This window comes from Bos grunniens, chromosome 12 (assembly GCF_055505025.1).
Source record: "Bos grunniens cultivar Pamir isolate PY7600 chromosome 12, Bosgru_T2T1.0, whole genome shotgun sequence".
Lineage (NCBI taxonomy): Eukaryota > Metazoa > Chordata > Mammalia > Artiodactyla > Bovidae > Bos > Bos grunniens.
In genome coordinates this window covers 75627432-75640398 of record NC_141176.1, presented here as the reverse complement: position 1 = coordinate 75640398, position 12967 = coordinate 75627432, and the positions used below count along the sequence as shown (strand labels likewise).

At 43.2% G+C, this 12967-nt stretch overlaps 1 protein-coding gene across 1 annotated transcript in view; it reads left to right on the top strand.

The window, feature by feature from the left end:
• The window catches only part of LOC147361921 (ATP-binding cassette sub-family C member 4-like), a 135914-nt gene that overhangs the window by 57949 nt on the left and 64998 nt on the right, over positions 1-12967 (top strand). Inside the window, exons 12-18 of the mRNA XM_086330244.1 lie at positions 21-115; positions 338-424; positions 6690-6786; positions 9325-9495; positions 10237-10377; positions 11397-11434; positions 11835-11920. Of these exons, the coding sequence (XP_086186370.1) occupies positions 21-115; positions 338-424; positions 6690-6786; positions 9325-9495; positions 10237-10377; positions 11397-11434; positions 11835-11920 (715 nt within the window). The remainder of the gene's footprint in view (positions 1-20; positions 116-337; positions 425-6689; positions 6787-9324; positions 9496-10236; positions 10378-11396; positions 11435-11834; positions 11921-12967) is intronic.

The window sequence follows — 12967 nt, the reverse complement described above, 5'->3', positions numbered from 1 at the left end:
CTTTTTCTATCTCCTTATAGAATTTGCAGAATTTGAAGGAAAGAGATCAAACTGTGATAGGAGATGGAGGAACCCCGCTGAGTGAAGGGCAGAAAGCCCGGATCAGCCTCGCCAGGTAAATGGGGTTTCAGTTGCCATCCGCCCCTCCTCCTCCATGGCTCCTAGTGGACGTGAGCACGCAGACCCCGCTCACCAGGTGGGCCTGGGTGAAGCAGGCTCTTGGCCCTTTCCCTGGGCTCCTGGAATGAACATGACATTGTTGGACACCATCATGATTCAGAGATGAGACTCAGGGAGTGTGAAGTATTCTATCCTGACATCTCTCTACATTTTCTAGAGCCGTATATCAGGACGCAGACATCTACCTCCTGGACGATCCGCTCAGCGCAGTGGATGTAGAAGTCAGCAGGCACTTGTTCGAACAGTGAGTTTGCTCCTGTTTTCTATCGTTTCTTCTTTCCAAGAGCCCTGTAGGGATCAGGGAAGGAAGCTCAGGAAAGCCTTTGTGATTCAGGAGACTCAGCTCATTGTGTGCTGCTGTCCTTCTCTCCCTTTATTTCCTCAAAAGAAGATCCATTGTAGAGAAATCTTGCATCATGTTGAGGTCAGGACAGAAAAATACAGCAGGTGCTTCCAGTGTGTGGAGCACAGTGGAGTCCATGCTTTAGGGAGTCAGGGATAGATGGCAGATTCTACCCTGTGACTTGCAGTTGATGGATCCAGATGCTGTGGACAGATCCACACCCCAGGAATCAGAAGGATGCTATCCGATTTTTAAATCATAGAGTGGAAGTCTGTAATCTGATACTTGGCTGCCAGTTCTTTTCCTCCATCATTCCCTCATCATTTAAGGCACATTAGAAGGTACAGTGTTTTCAGTACTGACATAGAGCTTCCATGGAAAGGCCTTGTTATCTTATGCTTATTATTCTTTAGGTCTGAAAATACTTAGCAAAGTCTAGAATTCAGGAATAACTTATCAGAGCCATACTTGATATCAGAGTATGGCTTCAATCATTTAATGTTGCTTCATGGATGCTTGTGGAATTAATACTTAGACCCACAATATAGGGTTAACTTGAACATGAATCTAGTTATCTAGAATCTTTCTTAAATCCTGACTCTCAATTTGTGATTCTGGAATTTGGTGTCAGTGGCTCTTGCTTGGCCATAGAATCCCTGAAACAGAACAACTACGATGCTTTTCTGTGTATAATATGTCTTAACATATACTGACTGAGGCCTTTGATGGAGTCTAAATTGGCCTCCTTGAAAGCCTCATGAACTTGCTTTTGCTGAAACAGCCGCCACATCTCCCCCCAGAGTTAGTTCCCTTGCTGTTCACCCTATAAAGACAATGGGCCTTCCAGCTACACTTAACACCCTGCTGTGTGCACTGAGTTAGATGCCCTTACAGATGTCCCTGCACAAAACCTCTCAGTTTATAAGGAGGACAGTGAGCCAGGAGAGGGGAAGGACCACACTGGGCAGAATAAGGGAGATAGGACGCCCAGCTCTCATTCCTGCCTCTAAGGAACCTGTCTCTACATGGAGCTTGTTAAGACAGATGCCTGGGGAAAGGTCAGCAGAGTCAAGCTTTAGAAAGTTTCAACACAGGATAAGTGTGTTGTGCTTATAAGTAAGTGCTGAATAGAAGCAGTAGTGGAAGCTGGAGGCTTTTATTAAAAATGAATGAATCGAAAAAAAAAATATGAATGAATCGCACTTCTACTTGACATTAAGAGTTTCCTTCAGTCATGAGGCTATATCCCAGGTTGTTAAAGTTTTACTGCTTTATGCTTGAATATTAAGTGGGTTCTGTCACCTAAAGAAGGTGAGAGGCCTTAGGCGAACTGATGCTGTCTCACCATGCTATGGATCCCGACGTGTTTCAGCACCACATCACCAGACCTTCACCTCCTGGTCATCAGCTTTTCAGGTCTGTCCTGATCAGACTGCCACACTGCTATCTATACAGCACACCCTCCTGTCTACACAGCTTACCCTCCTGTCTACACGGCTCACCCTCCTGCTCCAGCCCTTCACAGGCCACTGCCACTCCACCCCATGTTCAGGAAGCAGCTCCAGGTCCTCAAACAGAGAACAGGCTTCTTTGCCATCTGCCCCCATCAGCCTTTCCAGCTCGTCCCCTTACTCACTTGGTGTCCAGCTGTGCTGGCTCTGTGGGGGTCATTTCTCACCCTGTCTGTCGGTGCACACTGGTCCCTCTGTCCCAGAGCCAGGGAGCTCTGCAGCAGGACACAGGAAGAAGGTGAAAGGTGGGTCCTGCCTTTGCCTCCTGCTCCTCCAGGGAGTGCCTGTGCCCTGTGTCTTCCCACAGTCCTCAATAATAATGCTAAATAAATAATGCTTAATAAAAAGCATTATTTAGAAAAAATGTAAAGCCCTTAATTGGTCACTTTGGAATTATTTATATTACATTATATGTGATGGAATATTAGGAAGAAAACATTTTACAACTTTTGGGTTGATCTATCTTGGACATAGCAGCCCATCAGATTTGATTTACAACCACTTTCAGGGACAATTGGCAAGTAATTCTAAATTAAGGAGAAACAGTTACATTAAAAGCTTTAGTACTAAGACTGAAGAGGGCTTACTCAGTCAAGGAACTTAGTTACAAACATTGAACTCAGTTCAGTTCAGTCGCTCAGTCGTGTCCGACTTTTTGCGACCCCATGAATTCCAGCACGCCAGGCCTCCCTGTCCATCACCAAGTCCTGGAGTTCACTCAGACCCGTGTCCATCGAGTCAGTGATGCCATCCAACCATCTCATCCTCTGTCGTCCCCTTCTCCTCCTGCCCCCAATCACTCCCAGCATCAGAGTCTTTTCCAATGAGTCAACTCTTTGCATGAGGTGGCCAAAGTACTGGAGTTTCAGCTTTAGCATCATTCCTTCCAAAGAACACCCAGGACTGATCTCCTTTAGAAGGGATTGGTTGGATCTCCTTGCAGTCCAAGAGACTCTCAAGAGTCTTCTTCAACACCACAGTTCAAAAACATCAATTCTTCAGCACTCAAATTTCTTCACAGTTCACCTCTCACATCCATACATGACAACTGGAAAAACCATAGCCTTGACTAGACGGACCTTTGTTGGCAAAGTAATGTGTCTGCTTTTCGATATGCTATCTACCTTGGTCATAACTTTCCTTCCAAGGAGTAAGCGTCTTTTAATTTCATGGCTGCAATCATGAGCAGCCATCTGCAGTGATTTTGGAGCCACAAAAGATAAAGTCTGACACTGTTTCCACTGTTTCCCCATCTATTTGCCATGAAGTGATAGGACCAGATGCCATCATCTTAGTTTTCTGAATGTTGAGCTTTAAGCCAACTTTTTCACCCTCCTCTTTCACCTTTATCAAAAGACTTTTTTGTTCCTCTTCACTTTCTGCTATAAGGGTGGTGTCATCTGCATATCTGAGGTTATTGATATTTCTCCTGGCAATCTTGATTCCAGCTTGTGCTTCTTCCAGCCCAACGTTTCTCATGATGTACTCTGCATAGAAGTTAAATAAGTAGGGTGACAATATACAGCCTTGATGTACTCCTTTTCCTATTTGGAACCAGTCTGTTGTTCCATGTCCAGTTCTGACTGTTGTTTCCTGATGTGCATATAGATTTCTCAAGAGACAGGTCAGGTAGTCTGGTATTCCCGTCTCTTGAAGAATTTTCCACAGTTTATTGTGATCCACACAGTCAAAGGCTTTGGCATATTCAATAAAGCAGAAATAGATGTTTTTCTGGAACTCTCTTGCTTTTTTAATGATCCAGCAGAGGTTGGCAATTTGGTCTCTGGTTCCTCTGCCTTTCCTAAATCCAGCTTGAATATCTGGAAGTTCACAGTTCACATATTGCTGAAGCCTGGCTTGGAGAATTTTGAGCATTACTTTACTAGCGTGTGAGATGAGTGCAATTGTGTGGTAGTTTGAGCATTCTTTGGCATTGCCTTTCTTTCGGTTTGGAATGAAAACTGATCTTTTCCAGTCCTGTGGCCACTGCTGAGTTTTCCAAATTTGCTGGTGTATTGAGTGCAGCACTTTCATAGCATCATCTTTCAGGATTTGAAATGGCTCAACTGGAATTCCATCACCTCCACTAGCTTTGCTCATAGTGATGTTTTCTAAGGCCCACTTGACTTCACATTCCAGGATGTCTGGCTCTAGGTCAGTGATCACACCATAGTGATTATCTTGATCATGAAGATCTTTTTTGTACAGTTCTTCTGTGTATTCTTGCCACCTCTTCTTAATATCTTCTGCTTCTATTAGGTCCATACCATTTCTGTCCTTTATCGAGCCCATCTTTGCATATGTTCTCTTGATATCTCTAATTTTCTTGAAGAGATCTCTAGTCTTTCCCATTCTGTTGTTTTCCTCTACTTCTTTGCACTGATCGCTGAGGAAGGCTTTCTTATTTCTTCTTGCTGTTCTTTGGAACTCTGCATTCAGAGTTCTGAATCTTTCCTTTTCGCTTCTCTTCTTTTCACAGGTATTTGTAAGGCCTCCCCAGACAGCCATTTTGCTTTTGCATTTCTTTTCCATGGGGATGGTCTTGATCCCTGTTTCCTGTACAATGTTACGAACCTCCATCCACAATTCATCAAGTACTCTATCTATCAGATATAGTCCCTTAAATCTATCTCACTTCCACTGTATAAGCATAAGGGATTTGATTTAGGTCATACCTGAATGGTCTAGTGGTTTTCCTACATCTCAAAGGGTAAAAATGAATCCTTTTGGATTTAATGAATTGATGGTGTTTGTGTCTACATCCTAGGGTGTGATCCTCTGATCACAGAACCAGTGTCCAGAGTGTCCACTTAGGACTTTTCTGTCCTGAGTCCAAAGTACATGACAGCCTGTGGTTAGGGAGGAGTGGGGAAGGGGGATGACCTTTACTGGGCGGATTGATGGTTTGATTTCTCAGAACATGTGGGTGAGTTGTCATTGACATTGTTTGAGATGGAGAAACTGAGGTTTAGTAGCTCGTCTGACATTGTCAGTCTCATGAGAAGGACTGAGCTTCAGTCTGCTGCCTCCAGACTCTCCATCTGACTCACTCACAGGCTGAGCTCTGGCCCTTGTTTCTGAGATTTGCTCTGCAAGGGGCTTGGGCTCCCAGGTTACCTCTCTGGAGCCCTGCCTATGGTCACCAGAGTCCTGGACCCAGGCTATAACTTCCTGGAGGAGTTGTGGACCCAGTAGGATGAAACGGGTTGAGTCCCTGTGGCGGATTCATTTCAATATTTGGTAAAACTAATACAATATTGTAAAGTTTAAAAATAAAATAAAATTAAAAAAAAATAAAAAAATAAAATGAGGAGCAGATTGAGGGGTTACTGTGAAAGGACACTTAATAATGTGAAGGACACTGAGGGGATTGTTGGGTTACACCTTGGCAGAACTTGGCAGCAGCTGTTGCTCTTAACAGGCAGGAGGTAATTACCAGTTTCAGGGGAATTGACATCCAGTTGGCTTGTTGGTTACCATGGAAACCAGCAGAGGGTCATGCCCCTCCTGCCCCTTTGACAAGCATAGTGGAGGGTTCTGATCTAAAGCTAGAACAGCCATTCGCTGGGCTCTGGGACAAACATATAGGAAGGTCAGTCACGTGAGGAGGTGTAGTTGAAGCAGGCACTGGGTCAGGCAGGGGATGTAGAGAGGACAAGAGAAGAGCCATCTTGGGTGGTCTGACCACACAGGGGTCTTGGCTAAGAGAGTTGGTATGTCTTTTGATTTGTTGGTTGATTTCCACTCCGATTTGGGCCATTTGGGTTCCGTTCTTTCATTTCCATGTTTGGAAGGTGTTCAGTCCTAATGAAAGAAGAATTGCTTCCTGAATGGGACTGGGAATGTTGAAGAGAATGTTGAGGCCATGCCAGCGTTCATTTTCTGTCTAATATTATTTGGGGGGAAGGGTCTAAAATATGCACTCTGGCAAAGGTTATCAAGAAACTATTCATTTTTGTTGTTAATCTGTACATCGTAAATCATAAATAATCGCATAGAAAACTGCCTAAAAATGTACACTTTTTTTTCAAGGAGTTAAATAATTTTGTTTTTTTTTAACATAAATTTATTTCTTTTAATTGGAGGCCAATTACTTTACAATATTGTATTGGTTTTTCCATACGTCAACATGAATCTGCCACAGGTGTACACATGTTCCCCATCATGAACCCCCCTCCTACTTCCCTCCCTGTACCATCCCTCTGGGTCATCCCAGTGCACCAGCCCCAAGCATCCTGTACCATTTTTATATGACATAGATTCCTGTTCTCCTATTCTCACATAGAAATAACAGTGTTTTAGTTCAGTTGAGTTTTGGAATCTCAGTGTTGCTCAATTGCTTTTCTTATGAAATATATAAATGCTTAGCTGAGTTTTAGGTAAAAGAAGTTAGCTCTTGGCGCCTCCTTCACTGGATTGCTTTTTAGAATATTTTTTAGTGGAGCTGGAGTCAAGCTTGCTGCTGATGAATTTGAAGACCTTGCCAAATTCATTGATTTATGTTTGTATTAAATTTTGTCATTTATTTGGTATTTAAAGTGCAGATTTTTGACTATTATGTTATCTTTGTCTCACTATGTTTTAAAAGTATAAATTTTTACTTTGGTATATCCCCATTAATGTGCTTTTGCATGCCATACCTTTTATATTTGTAGGTGTATTTGCCAAGCCTTGAAAGATAAGGTCACAATTTTAGTGACTCATCAGTTGCAGTACCTAAAAGCTGCAAGTAAGATTCTGCAATTGGAAAATGTAAGTAGTTTCTAGAAATCTGTGGAGCTTGCTAGCACTCTCCTAGGAGTCATGATAAATGCCCTCTTCTCCCTCAGTTTTTTGCCCCCTTCTTCCCAGAGCTGGTGGTACTCATGCCCTGAGGATGAATTCAAAGACCATAGAAATGTCACTATTATGCTCTAAGCCACATAAACCCTAAAGTGTATAAAATTGCTACTGTAGAATTACTGAGTCATCACTGTTCTAATGAAATTTGTTAAGGATAATAATGCTATATTATATACAAGATTTTGTTTTCCCCTTCCAGGATTTGAGTCAGAGTATACTAATTTGGAAATTATAGATACTAAGACCCATTGTAACCATGTTATAGTCAAACGCAGTTTGCTAAACATCTTCCATTAGCACCAGAAGTGAGGCTGGGTAGCCGAGCACCTGGGTCAGAGATGCCCACTCTGCTGGTGTCTCCAGTTGCTGGTCTCCCTGTGCAGGTCTCTGCCGGTGCCAGCCGGCAAAGTCCATCAGGTCCCGAGAACGTGCACGGCGGGGCTGAGAAAAGAAACTAAAGCAAGAGAAATCTACAACAAAGATGGGGTCGAGAGGTTCAGACACGTCTCCACGAAGGGACGCAGTCTGACACCAACTTTATTCAGCATCTCATATTTATACAGAAGAGCGTGAGAAAGACAAGACAGTTAACATTTTCTTTGTTTGACCTATACATCTTACAAACAGTCACAAGAAATCTTGAGAGCATGGGAATGGCACCCTGTTATTATTTCTTACACCAGATAACATTTCTCTGTGCGTGAGAAGTTTGCACAGAACTCCAGGTGCCTGCAGTAAATAAGCGCGTAATCTCTGGGGTGGCGGGACAGAGAGCTATGTTTGCAAGCAAACCCTCAAGACTGAGGCAGCTCCCAGAGCTGTGTCCTTCGGACAAAGGACCCCGTTCTCACCGGCAGCTCTCCGCAGGTCTCTATGTGCCTGATCCATGTGGGAGCCTGTGCAGCAGGAGGTCAAGGCCCTGCCTTCACGGGGCTCCCGTTCTTATGGGGATGGGTGTGACAGAAAGGGTGACATCCTGGCCTCTTTGAGGAGCTGCTGCCTCATGGGGTCTGAGTGACATGAAGGTGGAGGCCACACAGTCACCTGGGGGAGGGGGTCTGAAGCAGGGGGTCCTCAGGATGAGGCTGACCTGGCAGGTTTGAGGAACATCAGGAAGACCAGTGTGTCTGAGGAGAGTGAGCAGGGGGACAGGAGGGAGCTGGTCTCTGAGCAATGGGCAGGGGACCGGAAGTGGGATGGAAGCCTTGGATGGTCCAGAGCAGAGGAGGGATGTGGTCTGATGTGAGAGTTAAGAGAGTCCTATGATGCACTGGAGGGGTAACAGCAGAAGCAGTTACAAGTCTTAGTAATGCTGAGGAGACAGCAGCATGGGCTTAAGCTAGGATGTCAGTTTCTAGAGCTGCTGTAACAAAGCGCCGCAAACTGGGTGAATTAAAACAACAGAAATTTGTCATTTCCCTGTTCTGGAGGCTATGGGTCCCAAATCCAGGTACTGGCAGGGCCATTCTCCCACTGAAGACTCCAGGGGGAGAATCCTTCCCTCCAGCCTCTGGTGCTCATCTGCTTCCCTTGGTGTTCCTTGGCTTCTAACTGCAGCACTGTGGTTTCTGCCTCTAATGTCACATGGCCATTGTCCCCGTGTCTGTCTGCGTCTTTTCTCATAAGGCCATGAGTATTACTGGATGTAGGGTCACCCTGTTACAGTCTGACCTTATCTTTACTTGATTACATCTGCAAAGAGCCTGTATCTAAATAACGTCATACCCACAGATGTCATGTTTAGGGCTTGAACGTACTTTTGGGGGGCCACCATTCAATCCACAACTCCTAGTGTGGTTGGTGGTGGACTGGAGATAAATGAGAATATTTCAGGCTTACTGGTTGGTTGATGCTTCAGTCTTGGCTTGTTTGCCTCTGGGCCTCAGCAACAGTGTCCTAAACCCTTGTCTGCTCCACAGGCCCGTGGCCAGATTCCTCACTTATCAAGTGAAGTTCTACTCTGGGAAAGATTATTAAAATGTACAGTCTCTAACTCCATAGAAGTAGTTCCATGTGTAGATTCTCCACTCCCCTAGGAATGTGGGGCTCAGATTTCTCAAACATGTTGTTGTTTAGTTGCTCAGTCATGTCTGACTCTTTGCAACCCCATGGACTGTAGCCCACCCAGCTCCTTTGTCCATGGGATTTTCCAAGAATACTGGAGTGGCCTGCCATTTCTTATGTTAATGATATCCATCTTTAACACATGAGAACATATTTCTTTCATATACCCCAGCACCTAACACAGCGTTTGGCAGAGAACACAATGCTCAGTTCTATGTCAAGCTGAACCGAACTAGATTTGTCCTCCAGAATTTCAGACCTAATGATCACTTTCTTACAAAAATCATAACTTAAGATCCGTTTACTTCTCTTGATTAGCATTTATATTAGGTTAGTATTAACAAATGCAAATACATGCCTTTCGATTTTTTTTTTTAATTTTAGGGTGAAATGGTGGAAAAGGGGCCTTACACTGAGTTCCTGAAATCCAGAATAGATTCTGACTCCCTTTCAAAGAAGAAGACTGAGGAGCCTGAACCATCTTCCAAGTCTCCAGACCAGCCTCAAGAGTCCTCCACACAGTCAATGAAAGATGCAGCCCCAGAGGACCACGATGTGAGTTTCTCATCCTGCAACATGTCCAGATCCATCTGCTCTTGGTGGCCTTGTGGGCCTTCAATCTGCTCCAGTTATACATACACAGGTCCTCCTCGATATCCAAACCCAGGAGCCTGGATGATTCTGATAAGTGTTCAGATTAGTCCCTCACATTCCACACTCAGGAATCACTCTCTGAAATTCAGGAACCACATAGATTTTGATCACATGCTGTCCCCTGCTACCCAGATTCACCTTACTCCAACTTGCTGTGCAAGCTCAGTTTACTGTATTTGACTAGTATTTTGAGGCTCAGTTATGTTTTATGTTTCCATCATTGAGTGACAAAATAAAAGATTACAAGCTAAACATTAGTTCAATATCATTTTGTGTATTATTTTGAACAAGCTTCTGCATTTATACTTGAATTGGGTATGGTGTGCTTGTGTTGAGAATCATGATTGACTTTAAGCAAAACTAGCCAACCGTGAATAGCCTCATGCAGATGATGTTTTTTTTTTTTTTTCCCCTAATGGATTCCTAGGAATGGGATGGCTGGGTCCAAGCATAAATGCATATGTGGTTTTTCTAGGTATTTCCACACCCTTCTCTTTAGAAGACAGACTTTTTCACTCCTGCCAGCATATGAGTTTTGTATGTGTCCTCACCTTTTTGCAATGAAAGTTACTGTTGAACTTTTGATATTTGGGGATTAATTACTTAATGTTTTATCTCTCACTGACATTTTTCCCCTCACAGACTGAGGATATACTGGTTAAACTACCCCTGGAGGACGATTCAAAGGGACAAGTTGGTTGTAAGACCTACAAGAATTACTTCACAGCTGGTACTCACTGGTCTATCATCATTTTCCTTATTCTAGTAAACATCGCAGCTCAGGTAAATAAGGACATTTATTTTGCTTTGTGCCCTCAGTTTGGTATTTACATATTATTTGTACTTTATATGGGCTTCCCTGGTGGCTCAGATGGTAAAGCGTCTTCCTGCAATGCTGGAGACGCCAGTTCGATTCCTGGGTCAGGAAGATCCCCTGGAGAAGGAAATGTCAATCCACTCCAGCACTCTTGTCTGGAAAATCACATGGACAGAGGAGCCTGATAGGCTATAGTCCATGGGGTCGCAAAGAGTCACACACGACTGAGCGACTTCACTTCACTTCACTTCACTTATACTTTATTTATCATTATTCTTAGTATGTATATGAAGATATTTAAAGAACTGGCCCATGAGGCTGTGGGATCTAGCTTGGTAAGTGTGAAATCAGGAAGGCAGGCCTGCAGGCTGGAACCTCAGGCAGGAGCTGACCCTGCTGTCTTGAGGCAGAATTTCTTCCTCCTCCGGGAAGCCTCAGGTTTTTCTCTTCAGGGCTAACTGACTGGATGAGGCCACCACAGTGTTGAGGGTGATCCCCTTTACTTCCATGCTCATGATGGATGTGAACCACATTCACAAAATACCTTCATGGCAATGTCTAGACCAGTGACTGAATCACTGGAGACTGGCCTGGCCAAGCTGACATAGAAAACTGACCATCACAGTACCTGTTAAGTTTCTCTCATTTGAAAAACTCCAACATTTACACTATTATTACTGTATTTGCAGTTCATCTGGATTTGCATTGAAAAGCATTTTTTGTGGGGAGCTAAATAAGTGAGCTTTACTGGTGTTGTGTGTACATGACAGAGAGCTTCTAGGAAAATAACAATGTCTTTTGGAGATATTAAAATGCAGCATGCCCTCCCCTGTCCTGTGGTCATTTGGGGTGTGGGGCTTGGCACAGACCTGAGCTGGAAGGACCGTCTCCATGCTCTGGAGCCTTTCCGTCCCCCATCCTAGTGAGCAGGATGTGAGGGTTCAGTAACATCAGTGTGTGAGTGACTGTTGTTTCCTGCTCCCAGGTTGCCTATGTCCTGCAGGATTGGTGGCTTTTAGACTGGTGAGTGATTCCTGGTCTGACCCAAAGTGCTGGAAGTCGACAGGAAGCTCCCTCCTATTCCCACAGAGCCAGGGAGGGCGGTGGAGCTTGTTCAGCCTCCTCTTCTAACCCTCACGGAGTTTCCCTGAAGAAAAAGTTTCTTGCTGGTGGAATATGACCCCCCCCTCCCATGGTCTGTCCCCATGTCTGACCCTCAGCAGCTTCCTCGTAGACAGTTTGAGAACTGAAACTCATGATTCAAGTTGAATTTTTATAAGATAGAGGGACACCAGGCCCCATGAGCTGGGAATTGTTTTCCAGCATAAACCATGTCTCCTAAATTGAGGTTTTTTGTTTTTGTTTTTTTTTTGTCTTTACCTAATTCTATCTACTGCATTTTTTTCTCTTCCCTATTCCATAGGGCGAATGAACACCACATCAATGTTAGTAGACAAGGAAATGAAATGAAGACGATCGATCTGAACTGGTACTTAGTAGTTTATTCAGGTAAAGTTGAATCTTCTACTCTATTATACAGGAGTGTGAAATGCTTTTAGTGAGCCTGTGCAAGCAACTAGGGCTTCCAGGAGTAATTCAGTAATGTCTTAACAGATTAAGTCTCAGTTGCATTTACTCTGTGAGTTAATTGGAATGATTATTTTTAAAATTGACTAGAAGAAAGAGATTGAATGAAGACTTTTTAAATTTATTTTATTGATGTATAGTTGATTTAGTACAGTTGTGTTGATTTCTGCTGTACAGCAAAGTGATTCAGTTTCATATATATAGAATGCTATATATGTATATATGCATATATGAATATATATGTGCATATATATTCTTTTCATATTGTATGCCATTGCTATATATGTGTATATGAATATATATGTGCATATATATTCTTTTTCATATTATATGCCATTATGGCTTGTTACAGACTATGGAATACCATTCCCTGTGCTATGCAGTAGGATCTGGTTATCCACTCTCAGTATAATAGTTTCCATCTGCTCACCCCAGACTCCCAGTCCACCCCTCCCCCACCCTTCTTCCCCTTGGCAACCACAGGTCTGTTCTCTCTGTGAGTCTGTTTCTATTTTGTAGATAAGTTTATTTGTATCATATCTTAGATTCCACATGTAAGTGATATGATGTTTGTCTTTCTCTTTCTGATTTACTTCACTTAATATGATAATCTCTAGGCCCATTCATGTTGCTGCAATTTTCATGCTGCATTATTTCATTCTTTTTATGGTTGATCAGTATTCCATTATATGTGCGCGTGTGTGTGTATACTTTCAGTATACCATTATATATGTGTGTGTGTATACTACATCTTCTTTATCCATTTATCTGTTGATGGACATTTAGATTGTTTCTATGTCTTGACTACTGTAAATAGTAATGCAGTGAACACAGGGTGCATGTTTCATTTCAAATCAGTTGTCTTTGGATGTATACCCAGGAGTGGGATTGCAGGATCATATGGCAACTTTACACATGGTCATCACCAGATGGTCAATACCAAAATCAGATTGATTATATTCTTTGCAG